The following is a 25090-nucleotide window of genomic DNA, read 5'->3' as shown; positions in this document are numbered from 1 at the left end:
TCCTCTCTCTCCTCTCTCTCTCCTCCTCTCTCTCTCCTCCTCTCTCTCTCCTCCTCTCTCTCTCCTCTCTCTCCTCTCTCTTCCTCTCTCTCCTCTCTCTCCTCTCTCTCCTCCTCTCTCCTCCTCCTCTCTCTCTCCTCCTCTCGACACTGACAGACACTCTGCTTTAAGTTGCACTAATCTGTTCGGCCGGAGCTTCTTCAGGCGAAACATTAAGTCCGTTATTTCTGCTCATTGTTCTCACTTTTTCTTTCCCATTTTGCTTGAAAATGATGACCTGCTTAATAATGTGGAACATCCTTTTTCAGTAGTTTTTCCCTTAACTGGGTTTAACCTGAAAACTAATCATCCCAGGTCTCTGAGATTAAGTCCGAGACACAAAACCATCCATGAGTTTCATTGAAAACCTTTTTTTAAACCTTTTTGACACTGAAATATTATTTGCATAATAATTTGGAATGTGGTGTATGTAAAGGAAGAAAAGTTTGTCTCTAGCCCATTCCTGTGCAGAGTTATGAATTTTTAACCCCTTAACTCCCACCTTAACGGAGCCCATTTTCTCCAGTTTGGCTTTACCCAAATCAAAAAGATTCTTGGGAAAAAAAGCACCAGAACAGCCACAAAAAATGAGAAGAAAACAAGGATGTAAACGCAACAAAAAAAAGAGACAAAAATTCACCAAAAATGTGATAAAAAATCACCAAAAATGCGATAAAAATTCAACCAAAAATGACAAAAAATCAACGAAAAAGTGACAAAAATGTGACAAAAAAGTGACAAAAATGTGACAAAAATGTGACAAAAAATCAACAAAAAAGTGACAAAAATTCACCAAAACAATTACAAAAATTCACCAAAAATGTGACAAAAATTCAACTAAAATGTGACAAAAATTCAACAAAAATGTGACAAAAATTCAACAAAAATGTGACAAAAAATCAACAAAAATGTGACAAAAATTCACCAAAAAAGTGACAAAAACTCAACAAAAATGTGACAAAAATTCAACAAAAATGTGACAAAAATTCAACAAAAATGTGACAAAAACTCAACAAAAATGTGACAAAAATTCAACAAAAATGTGACAAAAATTCAACAAAAATGTGACAAAAATTCAACAAAAATGTGACAAAAATTGAAAAAAAGAAAGAAAAAATAAAACATAAAAAGGTGACACAACACAGCAACAACATGAGGAAAAAGATCGGTTTTGTGGGTCTTTCAAATGGGGTGCTACACAGGCCTAAATAATGGCCAAAGAGGACAGAAGGCATTTGGTTCAGGCGGGTGGAAAGAGGTTAAAGAAACAGTGACTCGCTCGAGCCACTAGGGGGCAGCTTTAGTAAAGAAAGGACCAGCACACAGTAAGGAGAGTCTGATCTTCTCTTCTCCCACAGGTAAGTTTGAGCAGAAACACATGAGCTTTGCTGTTGTCTCCTATTGTTGGATGACTCTTTAAGCTCCTGGTGAGGCTGTGACTGACCTGAGAGGCTCCTGGTGAGGCCGTGACTGACCTGAGAGGCTCCTGGTGAGGCCGTGACTGACCTGAGAGGCTCCTGGTGAGGCTGTGACTGACCTGAGAGGCTCCTGGTGAGGCTGTGACTGACCTGAGAGGCTCCTGGTGAGGCCGTGACTGACCTGAGAGGCTCCTGGTGAGGCTGTGACTGACCTGAGAGGCTCCTGGTGAAGCTGTGACTGACCTGAGAGGCTCCTGGTGAGGCTGTGACTGACCTGAGAGGCTCCTGGTGAGGCTGCGACTGACCTAAGAGGCTCCTGGTGAGGCTGTGACTGACCTAAGAGGCTCCTGGTGAGGCTGTGCTCCTGGTGAGGCTGTGACTGACCTGAGAGGCTCCTGGTGAGGCTGTGACTGACCTGAGAGGCTCCTGGTGAGGCTGTGACTGACCTGAGAGGCTCTTGGTGAGGCTGTGACTGACCTGAGAGGCTCCTGGTGAGGCTGTGACTGACCTGAGCGGCTCCTGGTGAGGCTGTGACTGACCTGAGAGGCTCCTGGTGAGGCTGTGACTGACCTGAGAGGCTCCTGGTGAGGCTGTGACTGACCTGAGAGGCTCCAGGTGAGGCTGTGACTGACCTGAGAGGCTCCTGGTGAGGCTGTGACTGACCTGAGAGGCTCCTGGTGAGGCTGTGACTGACCTGAGAGGCTCCTGGTGAGGCTGTGACTGACCTGAGAGGCTCCTGGTGAGGCTGTGACTGACCTGAGAGGCTCCTGGTGAGGCTGTGACTGACCTGAGAGGCTCCCGGTGAGGCTGTGACTGACCTGAGAGGCTCCTGGTGAGGCTGTGACTGACCTGAGAGGCTCCTGGTGAGGCTGTGACTGACCTGAGAGGCTCCTGGTGAAGCTGTGACTGACCTGAGAGGCTCCCGGTGAGGCTGTGACTGACCTGAGAGGCTCCAGGTGAGGCTGTGACTGACCTGAGAGGCTCCAGGTGAGGCTGTGACTGACCTGAGAGGCTCCTGGTGAGGCTGTGACTGACCTGAGAGGCTCCTGGTGAAGCTGCGACTGACCTGAGAGGCTCCTGGTGAGGCTGTGACTGACCTGAGAGGCTCCTGGTGAGGCTGTGACTGACCTGAGAGGCTCCTGGTGAGGCTGTGACTGACCTGAGAGGCTCCTGGTGAGGCTGTGACTGACCTGAGAGGCTCCTGGTGAGGCTGTGACTGACCTGAGAGGCTCCTGGTGAGGCTGTGACTGACCTGAGAGGCTCCCGGTGAGGCTGTGACTGACCTGAGAGGCCAGCGCTCCGGCCGCCTGAGTGTGCCTGAAGGAGACGCAGTCCAGAGGGTTGTAGCAGGGCCTCCGACGCTCCACGCCCGCTTTGTACTTCACCTGAGCAGAAGTTCATGTCAGTGTCCTGGATGGATGGATGGGGCGGGTCAGTCTGTACCTGTGAGGCCAGAGACGACACCTGCTGGGCGTGCTGGATGTCCGTGCGGGACAGGAGGGACTCGTCACTGTGAGCCGCCGCCTTAGAGCCGCTCCTGTAGGCCACCTGCACAAACACACAACACTTTGAATATTCTGATGTGTAGAGACAGGATGGGGCTCCTCCTGTTTTGTGATCCTGGTGGTGGGTGTGGGTGGGAACATTTCTGCTTTGTTCCTTGTAATTCTTCTTTGCTTCTGCACTGGTGTATTTATACTGGCTGTACATTTTAATTGTGGGTCCCTGTGCATTAGCTTTGGGCTTCTAGGGATTCCCTTTCACAAAGTGGACCTTAATATCAACAAACTGTATGATGTAAATTGTACAATGTAAATTGTCATGCTTTGTAAAGAAATAAATAAATAAAATAATAAATAAATAAAAAAATACATAAAAAAAATTCAAATAAATAAATTAATAAATTAATTAAAAATAAATACATAAATTATAAATAAAAAATAATAATAGATAAATAAATAAATTAATAATTATAAAAAAATACAAAAAATAAATAAATAAATACAAAAAAATAAAAATAAAATAAATTTAAAATATGTATATAACAAAAATAAATAAATAATAAAAAATAAATAAAGAAAACAAAAAACAATAATAAAAATAAAATAATAAAAAATATTATTTAAAAAAAATATATCAAAAAATCAAAAATAAATTAAAATTAAATAAATAAATAAATAATAAAATAAAAAATAAAATAAAAAATAGATAAATAATAAAAAGTAAAAAATAGATAAATAGAAAAATGAATAATAATAAAAAATACATAAAAAATAAGTAAAAAAATAAATTAAAATAATAATAATAAATAAATAAATATAAAATGACAGAAAGCGCCGCACTAAGAAGTACAAATGTGTGTGTTCTAGGACTGTGACTGATGTTATTTTCAGCTGAGCGTCCACATGTGGAGAACATCATCATGTGGAGAACATCATCATGTGGAGAACATCATCATGTGGAGAACATCATCATGTGGAGAACATCATCATGTGGAGAACATCATCATGTGGAGAACATCATCATCATCATCATCATGTTCACAGAAATGTGAGACCTTTAAAAACAGCGCAGAGCGGAGTTACATAAGGCCCGGCACTTTCCCAGGGTGTTTTTTGTGTGACGCGGTTGTCATGGAGACAGGATGGATGCGGCGTGTGTGTGTGCGGAGGGAGGGTTGTCATGGCAACGCTCACGTACGTCGCTGGCGAGTTTGGCGGCGTTGGCGGCGCTGAGGAGGTCGGGCCGGTCCAGAGCGGAGCTGAACTGATGCAGCTGCTCCTTCGACCTGCTGTAGTTCACCTGCAACACGAGCACAAGATCAGCTTTACCCAAATCTAAAACAATGAACAAGTGCATAAACAAACCCATGTACTCACACGTACACAAACTTAGACACACATATCCTTTAGTTTAGTTCTACATTGTAATATTATTTTAAATTACATGCATTTCTTGGTCTAAGCTTTGTCTCTACTTTTAACGTTTTTATCTTATAACAAAATCCATTTATTCTTAACCTCTTAACTCCCACCTTAACGGAGCCCATTTTTCTAGTTTCTAGTTCTAGTTTGGCTTTACCCTAATCTAAAAGCTTATTGGGAAAAAAGCACCAAAACAGCCACAAAAAATGAGAAAACAAGGATGTAAACGCAACAAAAATGTGACAAAAATGTGACAAAAATGTGACAAAAATGTGACAAAAATGTGACAAAAATTCAGCAAAAATGTGTCAAAAATTCAACAAAAATGTGAAAAAAAATTCAACAAAAATGTGACAAAAATTCAACAAAAATTCAACAAAAATGTGACAAAAACTCAACAAAAATGTGACAAAAAATCAGCAAAAATGTGACAAAAATGTGACAAAAATGTGACAAAAATGTGACAAAAATGTGACAAAAATTCAACAAAAATGTGACAAAAATGTGACAAAAATTCAACAAAAATGTGACAAAAATTCAACAAAAATGTGTCAAAAATTCAACAAAAATTCAACAAAAATGTGACAAAAATTCAGCAAAAATGTGTCAAAAATTCAACAAAAATTCAACAAAAATGTGACAACAACTCAACAAAAATGTGACAAAAAATCAGCAAAAATGTGACAAAAATGTGACAAAAATGTGACAAAAATGTGACAAAAATGTGACAAAAATTCAACAAAAATTCAACAAAAATTCAACAAAAATGTGACAAAAATGTGACAAAAATGTGACAAAAATGTGTCAAAAATTCAACAAAAATTCAACAAAAATGTGACAAAAATTCAACAAAAATGTGACAAAAATTCAACAAAAATGTGACAAAATTCAACAAAAATTCAACAAAAATGTGACAAAAAATCAGCAAAAATGTGACAAAAAATCAGCAAAAATGTGACAAAAATGTGACAAAAATTCAACAAAAATTTAACAAAAATTCAACAAAAATGTGACAAAAATGTGTCAAAAATTCCACAAAAATGTGACAAAAACTCAACAAAAATGTGACAAAAATGAAAAAAAAACAAAAGCTTTCAAATGAGGTGCTACACACCTATATAACAGCCAAAGAGGACAGAATGCATTTGGTTCAGGCGGGCGGTAAGAGGTTAAATTCTCCGCCCATTTTGCTGAATTCCTTATTTGAAAGCTAAGACTTCATAGTTCCTTAAAATATGTGTAAGCTCTGTGTGCATGTCTGCGGTCGGCCTGAGCTGAGGCAGGATTCAGATTAAAGTCCTCGGGTCTAAAGGACGATCCCAACATGGCCGACGCGTGCAGGATCGCTGTCGTGCGGCCATGTTTGATTGGTACCTGGCTCTGGAGGCGGGACACCTCCATGGCGTGCTCCAGCTCCGGCAGACTGCGCAGGCGGCTGTAGCTGCTGCGGCCCTTCTCTCGATTGAACTGCTCCTTGTAGAACTTCTGCTTCAACAAACACAGAGGTCAGGGCTGAGTCTGACCTACAGGGTTTACGAGCTGAGAGTCTGACCTACAGGGTTACGAGCTGAGAGTCTGACCTACAGGGTTTACGAGCTGAGAGTCTGACCTACAGGGTTTACGAGCTGAGAGTCTGGCCTACAGGGTTTACGAGCTGAGAGTCTGACCTACAGGGTTTACGAGCCGAGAGTCTGACCTACAGGGTTTACGAGCTGAGAGTCTGACCTACAGGGTTTACGAGCTGAGAGTCTGACCTACAGGGTTTACGAGCCGAGAGTCTGACCTACAGGGTTTACGAGCTGAGAGTCTGACCTACAGGGTTTACGAGCTGAGAGTCTGACCTACAGGGTTTACGAGCTGAGAGTCTGACCTACAGGGTTTACGAGCTGAGAGTCTGACCTACAGGGTTTACGAGCTGAGAGTCTGACCTACAGGATTTACGAGCTGAGAGTCTGAGCTACAGGGTTATGAGCTGAGAGTCTGACCTACAGGGTTTACGAGCTGAGAGTCTGACGAGCTGAGAGTCTGACCTACAGGGTTTACAGGCTGAGAGTCTGACCTACAGGGTTTACGAGCTGAGAGTCTGACCTACAGGGTTTACGAGCTGAGAGTCTGACCTACAGGGTTAAGAGCTGAGAGTCTGACCTACAGGGTTTACGAGCTGAGAGTCTGACCTACAGGGTTTACGAGCTGAGAGTCTGACCTACAGGGTTTACGAGCTGAGAGTCTGACCTACAAGGTTTACGAGCTGAGAGTCTGACCTACAGGGTTTACGAGCTGAGAGTCTGACCTACAGGGTTTACGAGCTGAGAGTCTGACCTACAGGGTTTACGAGCTGAGAGTCTGACCTACAAGGTTTACGAGCTGAGAGTCTGACCTACAGGGTTTACGAGCTGAGAGTCTGACCTACAGGGTTTTCTACATGTACGAGCTCAAACATCTCGTTTCCAGGCTGCGTTTGGAAACTGGAGACTCAGGAGACCTCGGGCGGCCTAGATATGAAGCTCCAGAGGCCGGAGAACAGCAGTGACTCGCTCCACTTCCCTCAGCTCCGGGTCAGAGAACATCACAGGAGTCTACAGATGCCTCCTCTGCTCCTCCTCTGCTCTCTCTGCTCCTCCTCTGCTCTCACAGCTCCTCCTCTGCTCTCTCACAGCTCATCCTCTGCTCTCACAGCTCCTCCTCTGCTCTCACAGCTCCTCCTCTGCTCTCACAGCTCCTCCTCTGCTCTCTCTGCTCTCTCACAGCTCATCCTCTGCTCCTCCTCTGCTCCTCCTCTGCTCTCTCAGCTCCTCCTCTGCTCTGTATTGAGTGAAGCCAGTGGAGCGTGAGGACATCTCTGCTCTCCTGTGAGTCACTGGGTCACTGTGTCACGGGCTGAAAACATCTGCCGTCCTGTGTCCTCCTCACGCTCCAGAGAACTGACACAAAGGAGCCGCATTAAGAGGACGACGTTCCTCTGAAGCGAGCGAGATCATTTCCACAGCCACAGCTTCACCACAGAGCCGTCCAACAATAACAATAACAAACAGAGACGACGGGGTGAGTGAGACGTACGTCGCTCTGAGTCCGGGTCTGCTCTTTGGCCAGGACCGTCTCGATGGTCTGAGGCATCTGAGAGTACAGGCTGCAGACGGCCTCCTTCTTACTCTCCTCCACGTAGGCTTTCTGAAACAGACCAGACACATGCAGGTACTGGACACGCAGGAAACACAGGGAGGACGTGGGGAAATGTAGCTGCTTCGTCTCTGTATAAATGAACTCGGGTGCAGATTATTGACACGTTTGTTTGTTTGTTTCTTGTTTATTCCGAGTTCAATGTACAATATATATACAATTTTTACACCATTTCTTACATTAACATGTGCAGCTTTTGCGACATTTTAACATGCATTCATGACATATATACTTACATATAAACATAATGCTGTACATAAACTCGAAAAGGAGTGGGAGGAAGTATAACTTATAAATTCCCACCCCTGTTAATATCATATTTACATTAATGTTGTTGGAGCCGGTGGCAGGGCGATGTACAACAACCTGATGGCAACAGTCAGCACAATGATCCCAGCCAATCCCAGCTGCAGCAGGACGACAACGCAACCACACACCAGCAACTACACACCAGCAACTACACACCAGCAACTACACACCAGCAACGACACACCAGCAACGCACCAGCAACGCACCAAAGCCGCCGAGACAGTGAAACACAAATCTCCCTCCAACAAGAGACAGGACGCCACGTTCAGTCAGTGTGACCAATCTGAGAAGTTCGATTTGTTTATAGTTTGGTTTTACGTCTTTCTTTTTTTTTCTGTTATTGTTTTTTCCTTCTTTCTTTACAACATTATTCAAGTAATGCACATTGACTTGTAGTTTTCAACCATCCAAAGGGATGATACTTGAACTTGTGCTCTCCAACCAAATGTGCCAATCACTTCAATTTTCCTTCTGTTTTCCGTCATGTGGCAACATATCAACCTGGTGGTAGAAAGATACAGCGCCCCTTGCACAACAACCTCACTACGTCACCGGCCTGCCACCACGCCACCCCCCACCACACCCAGGACCAGCCACAACCACCACACGACCAGTCACCACCCTGCCATCACCCACCGCCACACCACCAGCCCCTCCAGTGGTTGCTTCCTTTCACAAACACATTAATATAACTGATAAACGTTTTTTTGCTTGCGACAAATACATATAAACATAATTTTATATACAATTTATATGTCACGGAACCAAAGTGTACTAGTTGAAAGTTTTCAAAGCTGAGCAGGATGTCACAGTGATGGAGCGGATTGGCTTCCTGTCCATGATCTTTATTGCTTGATTTTTTATAATAATCCAATACGTTAAGTGTCTGAGCGGCCTGTGCCCATGCGGTCATACAGTATGATACATGTGAGATTTTGGAGCAGTTTCTCTCTCTCTCTCCCTCTGAAGAGCGCTGGGCAAGAGGAAGAGAGCAGAGCAGAGGTCGGCCTAACGCGAAGTCACACACAGTCGCACATACGGTGGAAAACAGGAGACATGAGCTCCACAAAAGCGTTCTCTGGATCACAAGCTGCAAAACGCTGCTTGTTTTATGAAAATCCCACGTATATTTACGCCAAAAACCCGCTGTAAAGACGACGGTTGTGGAACGCAGTGGAACCCGCAACCCGCGCATCACTAGCCTGCATGTACAAGAGGCCAGCCTGGTTTGGAATATAACGTCTGATTAACTTAGAACAGTTTAGATTTCTTTGTATTGTTTGTTCAGGAGCTCCTTATGAGAGACCAACAGGCTCAGTTAATCGTGAGGCCGTCCTTCTGTGGACCCACCACCTGCAGGAGGCGCCACAAGGGGCTGGTGCAGTGTGGTTTCGACCCGGAAACGGAAAAGTGGAAGAAGATGGATGGATGTTGTTTGTGAGATTTTATTAATATGCTTATCAAACTTCAGTTGGGGGTCGAGAACCAATCCAAGGTTTTTAAATGGTCGAATTTTGGTCGATGTTTTGTTTTCTAATAGAGAAACACATGGAAACAGTTTTAGTTAAATGTAGCACCAGCTGATTTTGATTGAGCCACTGACTCACCTCAGCCACACTGCGAACAGAACCTCTGCTGCTGCCCCGGGGACTTAGCGGGGGCATAAAAAACTGCATCATCCGCATTAAGTTGCCATTGGCACCGGAGCAGGTTAAGGGCAGGTCATTTATGAAGAGACTAAAGAGTGAGGGCCCCAGTATGGAGCCCTGTGGAACACCCATCTCCATGTTTATTAGTGAGTGATTTGGACTGGGCCACTTTAAGGCGAGACACGGCAGTGGTGGAAGTGGAGATTTGTATCTGTTTTCCTCCCTTTACATCTTAGTTTTCATGTCAGATATAAAAATGATGATGTTTATTTTATGATGTTTTGTCTGCGAGGTGGAGGTAACCAGGAAGTAGAAAGTCCGTCTTTCCCGCGGGTTTTCATTCATGAATATTGACAGATTTGACATCCACGTGTCCTGCTAAGGGGCCCCGTGATGACGCTTTCACCCAAATATGGTGTTTTTCCTCCTACGAGACGCCGGAGCGGAAAAGTGGAAGAACGGGCCGAGCATGACAAAAGAATTACAAACATTTGATTAAAAAAATGACAAAAATGTGACCAAAATGTGACCAAAAAATGACAAAAAAATGACAAAAAAAAAGACAAAAAAATGACAAAAAATTGACAAAAAATTGACAAAAATGTAATAAAAAATGACAAAATATTGACAAAAAATTACAAAAATGTGACAAAAATGTGACAAAAAAAATGACAAAAATGTGACAAAAATGTGACAAAAAATTGACAAAAATGTGATAAAAAATGTGATAAAAATTTGACAAAAAATTGACAAAAAATGACAAAAAATGTGACAAAAAATGACAAAAATGTCATAAAAAATGTGATAAAAATTTGACAAAAAATTACAAAAATTTTACAAAAATGACAAAAAATGACAAAAAATGTGACAAAAAACAACAAAAATGTGACAAAAATGTGACAAAAATGTGACAAAAAATATGACAAAAAAATGACAGAAAAGTTACAAAAATGAGTGACATCCACGTGTCCTGCTAAGGGGCCCCGTGATGACGCTTTCACCCAAATATGGTGTTTTTCCTCCTACGAGACGCCGGAGCGGAAAAGTGGAAGAACGGGCCGAGCATGCGCACTCGCTACAAAACTTCAGGGCTGGTTTTCTCTGAATGAGAGAAGCCGCACTCGGGCAGAGCCTGAGCCCTTAAAGAAGCTCCCACAGACTCCACACTTTACAGGCTGAGACACAACAATGTTTTGAAGGTTTTTTCAGAGGGATTTTTCAATATCTAATTCCTAGCCTGATTTATTCAGCTTTGAAACCAAAAAAACAGGCGGAATTTGAGTTTTTACAGATTTTTTCACTGATGATTAGTTTATTGAAAAACTAAACAAAATATCCAAAATCCCCTCCTTGGCGTGTCGTACCTGACTGCACAGCTGCGTGGCCTCCTTAGCGTGTTGTCGTACCTGACTGCAGAGCTGCGTGGCCTCCTTGGCGTGTTGCGTGTCTTTGGTCTCCGGCAGCAGTGAGTACAGACACTTGTCCAGCTCCTTCTTCCCAGACTCCTTGTACTTGTTCTGAAAGGCAGAGGTTCACAGTGAAGCAGGAGGAGAAGCAGGAAGTGAAGCAGGAGGAGAAGCAGGAAGTGAAGCAGGAAGTGAAGCAGGAAGAGAAGCAGGAGGAGAAGCAGGAAGTGAAGCAGGAGGAGAAGCAGGAGGAGAAGCAGGAAGTGAAGCAGGAGGAGACGCAGGAGGAGAAGCAGGAAGTGAAGCAGGAGGAGAAGCTGGAGGACAAGCAGGAAGTGAAGCAGGAAGAGAAGCAGGAAGTGAAGCAGGAAGTGAAGCAGGAAGAGAAGCAGGAAGTGAAGCAGGAAGTGAAGCAGGAGGAGAAGCAGGAGGAGAAGCAGGAAGTGAAGCAGGAGGTCAAACACCCGTCCCACCTCAGAGAAACTCTCCGACACCTCTTTGACGAACTGAGTGGTGGGAGTGTGAGGCAGCGCGGAGAACAGGCTCTGGCTCAGCTCCTCGCGGTCCTTCCTGTACAGCACCTGCAGCAAACACACTTTTAACCCGAGTCACACAGCTCATTTTGGGAGATTTGCAGACAAAGGAATGAGTGAAACTGTGATCATCTCGTCTGTGAATCCTCCTCCTCTGTGTTTAAAGCTGCCACTGACCTGGCTCTGGATCTCGGACGCGTGTTTGGAGAACTCGGTGTCTCTGGTCTGAGGCATGAGGTGGAACTCGCAGCAGCTTCCGTCGGCTTTGGCCTTCTGTCTGTAGGCGTTCTGAACAACAGCGCACAGATACAAGGAGAGAACGTGACGCTGAAGCCTGCTCCTGCCAGGGCCGTGGGAAGATATTTTGGCTCGGGGGTGCTGAGAGACAAGAGTGCCCCCCAAAACGCTATTTCTTTGCTTATTTCCTATTTGTTTAACCCCTTAACTCCCACCTGAACCGAGCACATTTTCTCCAGTTTGGCTTTACCCCCAATCCAAAAGCTTCTGGGAGAAAGGTGAGAAAATAGCGACAAAACTGAGACGAAAACAATGATGGAAATGTGACAAAAGTGAGAAAACATTGACGAAAAAATGACAAAAATGTGACCAAAAAAGACAAAAAATGACCAAAAAAAATGACAAAAAAATGACAAAAAATGACAAAAAAAGACACAAAAGGAAAAAAAAGACAAAATAACAAAAATGTGACAAAAAAGACAAAAAATGATTAAAAAAATTGACAAAAAATAAAAAAAAGACAAAAAAAAAAGACAAAAAAAGACAAAAAAAAGACAAAAAAAAGACAAAAAAGACAACAAATGATTAAAAAAAATTGACAAAAAAAAACAAAAAATTGACAAAAAATAACAAAAAAAGACAAAAAAGGACAAAAGAAGAAAAAAAATGTGACAAAAAATGACAATAAATTTACAAAAATGAGTTGAAAACCCCCCAAAATTAAAAAAAATCTGATGACGTGAGGAATAAGATCCATTTAGATGAGTTTTGTAGATCTTAGCTTTCAAATGAGGCGTTACACTGGCCTACAGGATTTGGGTAAAGCTGCAGAAAATGCTCTCGGTTCAGGCGGGAGTTAAGAGGTTAATATTGCTTGTAATGCATAGACGATCCACCAGGGGGTGCTGTAGCGCCCTCAGCACCCTGGGTTCCCACGGCCTTGGCTCCTGCTCAGGAATAACCTCATAATAATATACTCATGTCTGGAGTCTGTACCTGGCTCTGCAGCTCCGTCACGGCCGAGGCGAACTTGATCTCCTCCGTCTCAGGGAGCTGACTGTAGAGGGCGCTGTTCAGCTCCTTCTGACCCTCTCTGTACCTCACCTGTGAACACACGGCTGATCAAAATGGACACCAGAGTAATGTCTATGTAACGACTGGAGCTGGTCAGGATTTCACCTTGGACTAATGTACCATTCAAACTTTACTCTCATGCATTTGTTAATCCACTTAAGCACAAAACTAATACATTTGAAAAATATTATGCAGTACTTAGTAACTCCTGCCCCTAGAGGCCGTAAGCGCCACTGCAGGTGTCGTACATGTTGTGTTTTTTACTCATTAATTCCCCGTGAGAGTAAATACTGACGGAGGGATATTGTTCATCCAGTTACACAATGGAGATCATTTGTTTCACTCAGACTTGGCTGTAAATACTGTTTAAGTGGCGCTAGCTCACAGTTAGCCTGCTAGCTTCTTCTTCTTCGTGATTCCAATAGTGTGTATTGGTGACTCTGACCCGGAGGCAGGAAAGACACCAGGGGGAGATGAAAGACCCCCCAATCATCCCATTAACACTTGTATTACCCCCAGAGGGACTATGGGAAGGATTTTTTAAGGTAAACAAGTTACTTAATGCTGCTTTAAAGGAGGGTTTTATGCAAAATGGACTTTTTCAAGCTTTACATCATGTTATTATGTCATTCCCTCATTAAATTGAAGTATGCTACAAAAGAGCATTGAAAATATTAGACAAGAAACCTTCGTTATACCACCATTGTCAAATTTTACATAAATATACATTTTTAAACTTTGCTAAATTAAAATTATTTAAATCAGCCTGTCTAATCTATAAGGTTATACATGATCTGGCGCCTCCACCATTGAGTGATTTTATTAAACAAAAGTCTAGCAGTGCTCCGGGGTCTCGAGGTGATTGTGAATTGGCATTTAAGCGGAGCTCCTTTTCACAGGACGTCCTGTCAGATCAGGGAGTGAGCTTCTGGAATAGTATTTCACTGTCAGTGAGGGAAAGCAAGAGTCTCCCCACATTCAGGAGTCATTTAAAAGTGTGGCTGAGGGGCACACAAACATGTGATCATGTTTAGTGCATTATAAAAAAAAGAGATACAATTATCAGTGTAATACGGGTTGTGCAATAAGGGTCCGATAACATGGGTTGGGCAATAGGGGTCAGTGTAATGCGGGTCAGTGCAATATCAGGTCTGTCAGGGCATGTGCATTATTGAGGTTTGTGCAATACAGTCATTTACTATTTTCTATATTCTCCTCTGTTGTCGACTCTTGTTATTGTTATTTGTTTTAACACGATGTGATCACTGTTCTCATTCCTGTCTGTATATAGTCTGTATATAGTGTCTCTGTATGTTTTTACTAACTTGTGTGTAACATCAACCTAAGGCTATAATCTGCCATATTTACATTTTAAAAATGTTCATTAATATGTATTGTCCCTCCTTTTCAAATAAATAAATAAATAAATAAAATAAAAACATGGCTGAAGTGTTGCCTTGGCACATTCACGTATTTCTGAGTCATCTGTAAAAACTCTGATGGCGGCCATTTTAGGGATAGGTTTGCCTGAGTCCTCCTAGGAACGCCCCCACCTCCTGGAGACGCCTCCGAGCTTTGGTCACCAGCCGAGTAACCAACCACTGCTCCTCAGCAGAACCCCCTCCCCACTGATGCCACAGACAGCGTGTGGAGGGGGCGTGTCTAAAGGCTCAGAGGTTCTTAAAGAGACAGAGGCCTATTTCAAGACATTCACTACAGCCATTTTGAGAGAGACATTTTATACAAGGCAGTTATTCTGATTTACTGCATTTACAGACCAACAGAAGGTTTGTCATCATTGTAGTGTGATATAGACTGAAAAAAGCATAATACCCCCGCTTTAATTATACTTTTTTTTACAGTAAAAATAGGACTGTGATTTGAAGACTTTATTTCCCATAGATTTTCTCTGGGCTCTCTCTTACAGAAACACTGTTTGTGTGGAGTTCTGAGGCTCATGGGGGATACACTGACCTGGGGAGGGGTAGAAAGGGCTGTAGATTTCTAAAGCGTGTGTTAAAGACTCGCGGGCGTCTGTACCTGGCTCTGCAGCTCGGACACGTCTTTGGCGTGTTGGATCTGCGGCGTGACGGGCAGACGGTGGTACAGACTGTCGCTCGCCTCCTTTCGACTCGCCTCCCTGTATTTGGACTGAGACAAACATCGGGACACGGTAAGAACAGACCATGAAGTAATAACTCAGATCCTCGAGAATGAAGCGGTGTTTTTGTGAAGCATCAGAAATATAATCGTCCTGAACAGACGACAAAATGGCAGAAAAGAACATTTTTTCAACAATTTTCCCCATAAAAAAAGTCCTTATATTATTATTTTTCTACAAATGTACCCATTTTTTAGCCTCTTAACTCCCGCCTGAGCCGAGAGCATTTTCTCCAGTTCAGCTTTACCCAAATCCTGTAGACCAGTGTAACACCTCATCTGAAAGCTAAGACCTACAAAACTCATCTAAATGGAGCTTTTTCCTCACATTATCAGATTTTTTTTCCCATCACTTTTTTGGGGTTTTCAACTCATTTTTGTAACTGTTTTGTAATTTTTTTTTCTTAATTTTTTTTTTCACTTTTTGTAATTTTTTAGTCAATTTTTTGTATTTTTTTTGTCACTTTTTTGTCAATTTTGTCAACTTTTTGTGATATTTTTGGCACTTTTTTGTAAATTTTTGATTAATTTTTCGTAATTTGTGTTGTCATTTTTTGTCACTTTTTGTTAAGTTTTTTGTAAATTTTTTGTTGATTTTTTTTTTACATTTTTGACACTTTATTATAATTTTTTTGTCATATTTTTGTAATTTTTTTGTCTTTTTTGTCACTTTATTGGTAAATTTTTGTGATATTTTTGCCACTTTTTCGTCAATTTTTCACAAATTCTTTGTCAATTTTTTTGTCCATTTTTGCCACTTTTTTGGAACATTTTTTATCAAATGTTTTCTCACTTTTTTGTCACATTTCCATCAAACAATATGCAAAAACATTTTCTCACACAACAAAATGTGCACAGCCTCAGGATCAGCCGATGACCATAAATTTAATAAAATACAAACGTTCAAATCAACTATGAAAAGTTTTTGTTTTTCCATTACTGGTGCCAAATTATGGGATGCTTTAAGCTCAGATCGAAAACTGTGCTCAAGCATGAATCAGTTTAAGAAGAAACATAAAGAAAACATTTTTTTGAAAAATGAGACAACAGAATTTACAGATTACAAGTGATTCGTCTCATGTATGTGCCTTGTTACTGTTGCTACTATTGCAATTTTCTTTTGAGTTTTGAGTAACTATGTAGGAACAGGAAACTGATGTTATCAATCTGTTTTTGAAATAGGGGGTGGGGTTAAATAAGTTTAACTTCTCCACACTCCTTTTTGGACATGTGCATTTGTATTTGTATTTTGGTGTTGCTCACATGTTCAAAATAAAATAACGAACGAAAATTGTTTTCGTCTCAGTTTTGTTGCTATTTTCACAGCTTTTTTCCAGAAGCTTTTGGACTGGAGAAAATGTGCTCGGTTCAGGTGGGAGTTATGGGGTTAAAAGTTTTTCCGCATTATATTTTCCTATTTTCTTTCTTTGTTTTTTTTTTAACAATTTTTCCCAGTTTTTTTTTTACATTTATTTCCACATTTTTATTTATTTTTTCCAGTTTTTATCTTCATTTTCCCCCAATGTTTTCTTCACATTTCATTGCAGATAAACCCGACATCATGAGCGTATCTTCAGTGTGGACATGCTGTCGTAGCCCCGCCCCCCCCATGACACCGCTGACCCTCACCGCCCCCCCCACGACGCCGCTGACCCTCACCGCCCCCCCATGACGCCGCTGACCCTCACCGCCCCCCCATGACGCCGCTGACCCTCCCCGCCCCCCCACGACGCCGCTGACCCTCACCTCGCTCTGCAGCTCGCTCACGCTCTTGGCGAGCGCCGTGTCCGCCGTCTCCGCCAGCTGTGAGTAGAAGCTCTGGGACAGACTCTTCAGGCCCTGCTCCTTGTACTTGCTCTGAGAGGAGAGAACAGTTCAGCCTCGCGGGGTCAAAGGTCAGCCGGTTATCACAGATCTGAGGCGCTTACGTCGCTGCTGAGGTCGGCCATCTTGGCGGCCTGCAGCGTCTCGGCCGTCTGCGGCAGCTGCGAGTACAGGCTCTGGGACAGCGCCTTCTTCCCCTCAGAGTACTTCAGCTGAAACACAGCGGTGGCTCAGGGGTTAGTGCGGAGCTTCATGCCTCTGTTTGATCAAAGGTTTCATCTTTTTATGCATTTGTGGCTTTGAAAACATTGTATGTGGATGAACTGAAAACGTGAGTAAGCCGCCATTTTTATTTCCATCATGTGGAGCTCTGGTCCCGCCTGCTCCTGTGGCTCGTGAGCCGGAAAGGGGGAAATAATGGGGAGAAATTTAGAAGAAATGGTGGCAAAGAATGGTAAAAAAAATGTGTGGAAAAAAGCTGAGATGATGAGATAATGAGATAATGGGGGGAAATGGGAGGTTTGTCACCACGACAACTATTGAAATCTGAGCCAAGTTGTTAAGGCGAGACACTGCAGGTGAATAGGGAAAAAATGTATATTAACAGATATCAATTTGAAACTTTTGCTGTCGATCACTGGCATAAATGTGAGAAAAAAATGCATTGCAAGTTTTCTGTCATTTTATCTTTTCATATAAGAACAAGGTGTTTTATGCCTAAAAATGCCCCAAATTTCACATCTTTTCGGCGACGAAATCTGAATAATGGATAGAGCTACATTCAAATTTATGGTTTCATTTTATTGATAAATGAGTTGCCAAGACTTTCTCAGAGCGGATTTAGGATCTATTGTTTAGTTTTAAAATAAGCTGTTTTTTAGTGGAAAAATTTTGTACAAATGTAACTTTCGCCTTATTTTTTGACGTTCAAAACTCAATAAATGGGGCTTAAGGGATTAAATAATAAAAAATCCCTCTGAAAAAATCTTCCAAATATTGTTCAGTCCAAGGCTGGAAAATGTGAAGTCTTTAGGTCCGACTGACGTGGACATAGTGTCGCCACAATGACAGAAAAATGTGTTTTGAGAAAAAGGCCCTTGAAATTGCATTGTCCCATATAAGTCTATGGGGGAACTTTGAATCAGCGCAACATTTAAACATGTTTTTTATGAAGATTCGGTATATTTTCTGTTTCCGGGTGAAAGCTTATATGTTCAGAGACCAATTTGGCCCAAAACCTGAAAACTGAAAAAAATGAGTTTTGCCTGTAGTGTCTCCCCTTAATGACTCCTTGAACAAGTTTTTGTGGCAGAAAACGACATCGATTGTGTCCATTTGTCTCCAAAAAACTTCAGAACTTCCTTGTTTACAAAACTCGCCGGTGTTGGGAGTGACGTATTACAAAAGTAACGAGTTTAAAATTGTATTCCTTTATTCAGTAACTGAGGAATATGACATTACTTACATAAAATATATGGGAATATATAAGTCTATCAAAGGCCCACTATATTGTTTTTATGTATTTTTTTTTATTTTATTTTTTACAAATGTACCCATTTTTTAACCTCTTAACTCCCGCCTGAACCGAGAGCATTTTCTCCAGTTCAGCTTTACCCAAATCCTGTAGGCCAGTGTAACGCCTCATTTGAAAGCTAAGATCTACAAAACTCATCTAAATGGATCTTTTTCCTCACGTCATCACATTTTTTTCCCATCACTTTTTTGGGGGGGTTTTCAACTCATATTTGTAACTGTTTTCAAAAAAAAAAAAATTGTGACATTTTTGGCACTTTTTCGTACATTTTTCATTAATTTTTCGTACATTTTTTTTGTCATTTTTTGTCACTTTTTGTCAAGTTTTTTGTATTTTTTTGTATAATTTTTTGTAAATTTTTTGTTGATTTTTTTGACATTTTTGACACTTTATTGGTCAATTTTTGTGACATTTTTGGCACCTTTTCGTAATGTTTTCGTAATTTTTTTTTTTTTCATTTTTTGTTACTTTTTGTGACGTTTTTTATTGATTTTTTTTTACATTTTTGACAATTTATTATCATTTTTTTTGTCGTATTTTTTGTAATTTTTTTGTCTTTTTTGTCACTTTTTTGGTACAATTTTGTGACATTTTTGTCCATTTTTTGTCAACTTTTTCGTAAATTTTACATTAATTTTTCGTAATTTTTTTGGTCCTTTTTTGCCTTTTTTTGTCATTTTTTCTGTCAATTTTGTCAATTTTTTGTCAACTTTTTGTGTTATTTTTGCCACTTTCTCGTCAATTTTTTTTGGCAATTTTTTTGTCCATTTTTGCGGAATATGACATCACTTACATAAAATACGGGAATATATAAGTCTATCAAAGGCCCACTATATTTTTTTTAATGTATTTATTATTGCACATGTTGATTGTGTTGTATGTCTGTGGATGTGCTGTAATCATCGGGCCCGTAAGGCACTTCTCCTGCAAATCAAGTTCCTAACGAATAAATAAAGTGAATTTGGATTGAATATTCGTCTTTACATTTCAAGTAACTCGAGAACCTTTAAATGTATGAATGAAAAAATGCCAAACTCCCCCCAGATAAAAGGCAGCACCAGGTCAAGTTGGAATTTGGTGAATAAGATCTGCAGTTTCGTGGAGGAAATGAAATGTTTGACAGCATTACAGAGGTCCCTCGCTGTAACGCGCTGCACCTTTCGCAGCCTCGCTGTTTCGCTGATTTATTTTTATCACTTTTGCATACTTTTTTACAGCATATGAACACAATATCCGCATCGTGTTCAAAATGGCCGCCATCAGAGTTTTTACAGATTACTCAAAAATACGTGAATGTGCCAAGGCAACACTTCAGCCATGTTTTTAATGAGGGAATGACTTAATAACATGATGGAAAGCTTGAAAAAGTCGATTTTGCAGAATACCCCCCCTTTGAACAAAGAAAATCTCACAGTGACGCCAGGAATCAGGGAGAACCCGTGTGAACGAGAGAGAAAACGTAACCCCCGCGATAAACAAGCAAAACGAGAAATGTTGCCAAAAGTAACTCAAGAGTTACTCAAAGTAGTGTAACTCAGCTACATTTTTGAAACAGTAATATGTAACGCAAACATATGACATGTTTAAGCTGCAACTACTAATATAGAATATATTACAGTTTTAAGGTGCCCAACACTGAACTGGCAGCTTGTGTCTGATCCGCTCGTCTCTGGTGATTCCGTTTGTTGTTAATATGTTGTGTGTAGTGGAGCTGACCGGGCTGACCAGTACCTGGCTCTGCAGCTGAGTGACCTCTCTGACTCTCTGCGTCTCCAGAGTTTCAGGAAGTGTGTGGTACAGGGCGTTACTGCAGTCCTTCTTCATGGCCTCTCTGTACTTCACCTGCAAACAAACAAACAAACAAACACAGCGTCCACTCTGAAGGTCAGACTCTCTGCAGGGGCAACAAGCTCCTCCTAAGCCCCTCCCCCTTCCTCTTCCTGATCTCCGTCTTTAAACAGACCAGGCTGTGGAAAAGTCAAGTGTTTTTCCTCCGTGATGATTTTCGTGAGAGCTCAGGTGGAGTCAAAGCAGCAACCTCCCTCTCTCCTGGTACAGCTGCACTTTTCTGTGATCTGTTGTAGTGAGGATTGTGTATTTTTTTTACTGCAGAGAGTCCATAACGGTCCTGAAGAAGCAGGTTTGTAAAAGTAAACATCAGCTTATGAGATAAAGACATTTGAGACGGACACATTTCTTCTTCTGAGACACTGAAGAGGCACCAAGAGCGCCCCCTGCAGCTCAGAGGAGGCACACGAGGAGCTACAGGAAACAAGGAAGGGACAAAATAGAGCTCCACAGTCCCGCCCCTAAAGGTCCTGTCGCTCCGGTCCGGAAGCAATAATCCCTGTCCACACGACAAAAATTCAAATATTAAGAGTTTAATGTCAGCGCAAAAGCTTATCAGTGATGTAGCAATTCGTGACCATAAAATGTTTCAATCCAAAAAGAAGACGACATGTTGAAGAAAAGGCAAAGGTACAAGGCTATGACATCATTCACTTCCTGACTATAGAAACTCCGTATCCCAAGAGCCATTGCGACATCGCGCCCGCTGGTTTTCAGCAAACACGGCCAGTTTCTTTTACTTTGCAGACACAAGTTCTATATTATTGCATTATTAACCTCTTAACTCCCGCCTGAACCGAGCACATTTTCTCCAGTTTGGCTTTACCCCAAAAAAGGTGTGAAAATTGCAAAAAAACTGAGACGAAAACAATGATGGAAGTGTGAGAAAAAAGTGAGAAAACATTGATGAAAAAGTGGCAAAAATATCACAAAAATGTCACAAGAAATTGACAAAAAATGACCAAAAAAATGACAAAAAAAGGATTAAAAAAATGACGAAAAAATGACAAAAATGTGATAAAATGTGACAAAAAAACAACAAAAATTTGATAAAAAATGTACCAAAAAATGTACAAAAAAAATGAAAAAATGTGACAAAAAAATGACAAAAATGTGACAAAAAACGACAAAAAAATGACAAAAAAGTTACAAAAATGAGTTGAATACCCAACAAAAAAATGATGGAAAAAAAAATCTGTGAGGAAAAAGATCCTCTCGGTTCAGGTGGGAGTTAAGAGGTTAAACAATCTGAATCCTGCTAATGTGAATAAAATGATGGTGGTTCGTTTAATTGGATCGTTGGGACCATTTTTTTGACGTTTTTCTTACTCTCAGTGTCAGACATGGATAAAACGTCCACTCTCTGCCTGCATTATGTTTGAATATATTGTTTATAATATGTCGTCTACATTACAATAGATAAACACGTGAAGCTCCACCAATCAAAAGCCTCGTAGTAGATCATGGGACTCCCGAGCATCCTGGGTAATGTAGTTCTAGGACGAAGGCTCGCAGTTAAACTAGATGGATCTCAGACGTGCTTTTTTCACCTGCGTCTGAGAGAGGAGGCAGGACTGTGGAGAGGAGGCGGGACTGTGGAGAGGAGGCGGGACTGTGGAGAGGAGTCGGGACCGTGGAGAGGAGGCGGGACTGTGGAGAGGAGGCGGGACTGTGGAGAGGAGGCGGGACTGTGGAGAGGAGGCGGGACTGTGGAGAGGAGGCGGGACTGTGGAGAGGAGGCGGGACTGTGGAGAGAAGGCGGGACTGCGGAGAGGAGGCGGGACTGTGAAGAGGAGGCGGGACTGCGGAGAGGAGGCGGGACTGCGGAGAGGAGGCGGGACTGCGGAGAGGAGGCGGGACGGTGGAGAGGAGGCGGGACTGCGGAGAGGAGGCGGGACTGTGAAGAGGAGGCGGGACTGCGGAGAGGAGGCGGGACTGCGGAGAGGAGGCGGGACTGTGGAGAGGAGGCGGGACTGCGGAGAGGAGGCGGGACTGCGGAGAGGAGGCGGGACTGTGGAGAGGAGGCGGGACTGTGGAGAGGAGGCGGGACTGTGGAGAGGAGGCGGGACTGTGGAGAGGAGGCGGGACTGTGGAGAGGAGGCGGGACTGTGGAGAGGAGGCGGGACTGTGGAGAGGAGGCGGGACTGCGGAGAGGAGGCGGGACTGCGGAGAGGAGGCGTGACTGTGGAGAGGAGGCGGGACTGTGGAGAGGAGGCGGGACTGTGGAGAGGAGGCGGGACTGTGGAGAGGAGGCGGGACTGTGGAGAGGAGGCGGGACTGTGGAGAGGAGGCGGGACTGTGGAGAGGAGGCGGGACTGTGGAGAGGAGGCGGGACTGTGGAGAGGAGGCGGGACTGCGGAGAGGAGGCGGGACTGTGGAGAGGAGGCGGGACTGTGGAGAGGAGGCGGGACTGCGGAGAGGAAGCGGGACTGTGGAGAGGAGATGGGACTGTGGAGAGGAGGCGGGACTGTGGAGAGGAGGCGGGACTGTAGAGAGAAGGCGGGACTGTGGAGAGGAGGCGGGACTGTGGAGAGGAGGCGGGACTGTGGAGAGGAGGCGGGACTGTGGAGAGGAGGCGGGACTGTGGAGAGTAGGCGGGACTGTGGAGAGGAGGCGGGACTGTGGAGAGGAGGCGGGACTGTGGAGAGGAGGCGGGACTGTGGAGAGGAGGCGGGACTGTGGAGAGGAGGCGGGACTGTGGAGAGGAGATGGGACTGTGGAGAGGAGGCGGGACTGTGGAGAGGAGGCGGGACTGTGGAGAGGAGGCGGGACTGTGGAGAGGAGGCGGGACTGTGGAGCTCTATAACCAGCCCTGGACTCAGAAGCCTTTCCTGGAGCTGATGTGGAGGCTGTTATCGGGAGGCCGTGAGTGTCGCTGCAGATACGAGCTCAGAATAGACCAGCTTTATCTGAGAGGAACGTGCCGCTGACACAAACCCGGATCCTCCACCAGAAGATCCTCCACCAGAGCAGAGACGAGCGACACTCAGACTCTCCTCTTCACGGTGAATATTCAGAACGAGCCGTCCTCACCTGGCTGTGCGTGTCGGCCATGTCTCGGACGAACTGCGTGGTGAGAGTGTGAGGCAGGACCGAGAACAGGCTGAGACTCTGCTCCGCCCGGTCCCTCCTGTAGAGCACCTGCAGAGACGCCACACAGGCAACACAATCACAAAAGCAACACAATCACACAAAGCAACACAAGCACCACAATCACACAATCAGGACCACACTTAAAGGGATGTTTCAGGATTTTTGACATAGGGCCTCATTTCCTCGCTATCCAGAGTGTTGCTGATTTATGGAGATATTTTTTTTTGTAATTCATGCAGTTCTTATGTTTGAAGAGTTTCGTGGCGCTAGGCTAGTGCAAGGCTAATGCATGTCTATGGTATCAGCTAGCCTGCATTAGAAACAGTGTGACCCGCTCCACAGAGCACCTGAGGTAAATCACTTATAACACCAGACTAACCATATACATGTCTGTGTCCATAGAATCATTTAACGTCTTAACTCCCGCCTGAACCGAGAGGATCTTTTTCTTCATGTCATCAGATTTTTTTTTTCCATCATTTTTTTGTTGGGTATTTAACTCATTGTCATTTTTTTGTCACATTTTTGTCTTTTTTTCGTAATTTTTTAATCAAATTTTTGTCATTTTTTTGTCACATTTTTGTTATTTTTTTCCTCATTTTTTTAATCAATTTTTTGTCACAATTGTTGTCTTTTTTTGTCATTTTTTGTCATTTTTTTGGCACATTTTTGTCATTTTTTTAAATTATTTTTGGTCATTTTTTTTGTCACATTTTTTGTCATTTTTTGTCATTTTTTTGTCACATTTTTGTCATTTTTTATTTATTTTTGGTCATTTTTTGGTCAAATTTTTTGTTATTTTTTTGTCATATTTTGTCACATTTTTGTCATTTTTTCATCAATTTTTGTCACTTTTTTGTCACATTTCCATCATTGTTTTCGTCTCAGTTTTGTTGCTTTTTTCACAGCTTTTTTCCAGAAGCTTTTGGATTGGTGTAAAGCCAAACTGGAGAAAATGTGCTCTGTTCAGGCGGGAGGTAAGGAGTTAAAACACCTTATATTTGAGCAGCATCAGCTTCGTGGTTGTATAAGCTACGCGGCGGCGGAGTGATCTGCGAGAAAATAGTCCCTCAAAATGCGATCGTTCATGTGATGCAGGTCAGTTATATTCACAGATAGGTGTTATAAGTGATTTGCCTCAGGTGCTCTGTGGAGCGGGTCACACTGTTTTTAATGCAGGCTAGCTGATACCATAGACATGCACTAGCCTAGCGCCACGACAACTCTTCAAATACAAGAACTGCATGAATTACAAAAAAGAATTAAAAAACCTTCTCAGTAGTAGAAGAAGGAAGGACCAAAGTGATGAGAAAAAAGAGGAGAAGGAAAAATTAAATACAGAAAAAAGAGATGAATGTAAAGAAAAATAAATCCCTAAATGTTTGGTCTGGATGAGCATGTCTGACCTCGCTCAGGATCTCCGCCTGTTCCTTGGCCCTCAGAGTGTCTGCCGTCTGTGGGAGCTCAGAGAAGTGCGTCTGGGCCAGAGTCCCACGGACCTGCTCCCGGTACTTCACCTGCAGGAACATCAGCAGGTCATGAGGTCAGAGACATCAGCAGGTCGTGAGGTCAGAAACATCAGCAGTAATGTGGACGAGTCTCCTGGTCAGAAGGTCAGAAACATCAGCAGTAATGTGGACGAGTCTCCTGGTCAGAAGGTCTCCTGGGGGGTCAGTGGGGTCAGTCTGAGTCCTGACCTGGCTGTAGACCTCCTGCAGGGCTCTGGACAGCTGCGTCTCTGGAGTTTCCCTGAGCTGATGGTACAAACTGCTGCTGCTGCTGCTGTGGACCTGTCTGTACTTCACCTGGAGACGTAGGAGAAACCAAAACACAAAGTCAGAACATCTCCGTGAGGGTCTGACCGG

The 25090-nt window shown here is 42.9% G+C and overlaps 1 protein-coding gene across 1 annotated transcript in view; it reads right to left on the bottom strand.

The window, feature by feature from the left end:
* The window catches only part of LOC306977722 (uncharacterized protein), a 94370-nt gene that overhangs the window by 27098 nt on the left and 42182 nt on the right, over positions 1 to 25090 (bottom strand). The window contains exons 29-44 of the mRNA XM_079576150.1: positions 24923 to 25030; positions 24632 to 24742; positions 23166 to 23273; positions 20016 to 20126; positions 16855 to 16962; positions 16673 to 16783; positions 14807 to 14917; positions 12689 to 12796; positions 11633 to 11743; positions 11396 to 11503; positions 10923 to 11033; positions 7439 to 7549; positions 5756 to 5866; positions 4158 to 4259; positions 2901 to 3005; positions 2741 to 2842 (exon numbers count right to left, since the gene is read on the bottom strand). Of these exons, the coding sequence (XP_079432276.1) occupies positions 2741 to 2842; positions 2901 to 3005; positions 4158 to 4259; positions 5756 to 5866; positions 7439 to 7549; positions 10923 to 11033; positions 11396 to 11503; positions 11633 to 11743; positions 12689 to 12796; positions 14807 to 14917; positions 16673 to 16783; positions 16855 to 16962; positions 20016 to 20126; positions 23166 to 23273; positions 24632 to 24742; positions 24923 to 25030 (1737 nt within the window). The remainder of the gene's footprint in view (positions 1 to 2740; positions 2843 to 2900; positions 3006 to 4157; positions 4260 to 5755; positions 5867 to 7438; positions 7550 to 10922; positions 11034 to 11395; positions 11504 to 11632; positions 11744 to 12688; positions 12797 to 14806; positions 14918 to 16672; positions 16784 to 16854; positions 16963 to 20015; positions 20127 to 23165; positions 23274 to 24631; positions 24743 to 24922; positions 25031 to 25090) is intronic.

Source organism: Gobius niger (genome assembly GCF_951799975.1).
Source record: "Gobius niger genome assembly, chromosome: 18".
In the NCBI taxonomy this organism is placed as follows: Eukaryota; Metazoa; Chordata; class Actinopteri; order Gobiiformes; family Gobiidae; genus Gobius; species Gobius niger.
This window is presented reverse-complemented; position numbering and strand designations above follow the sequence as displayed.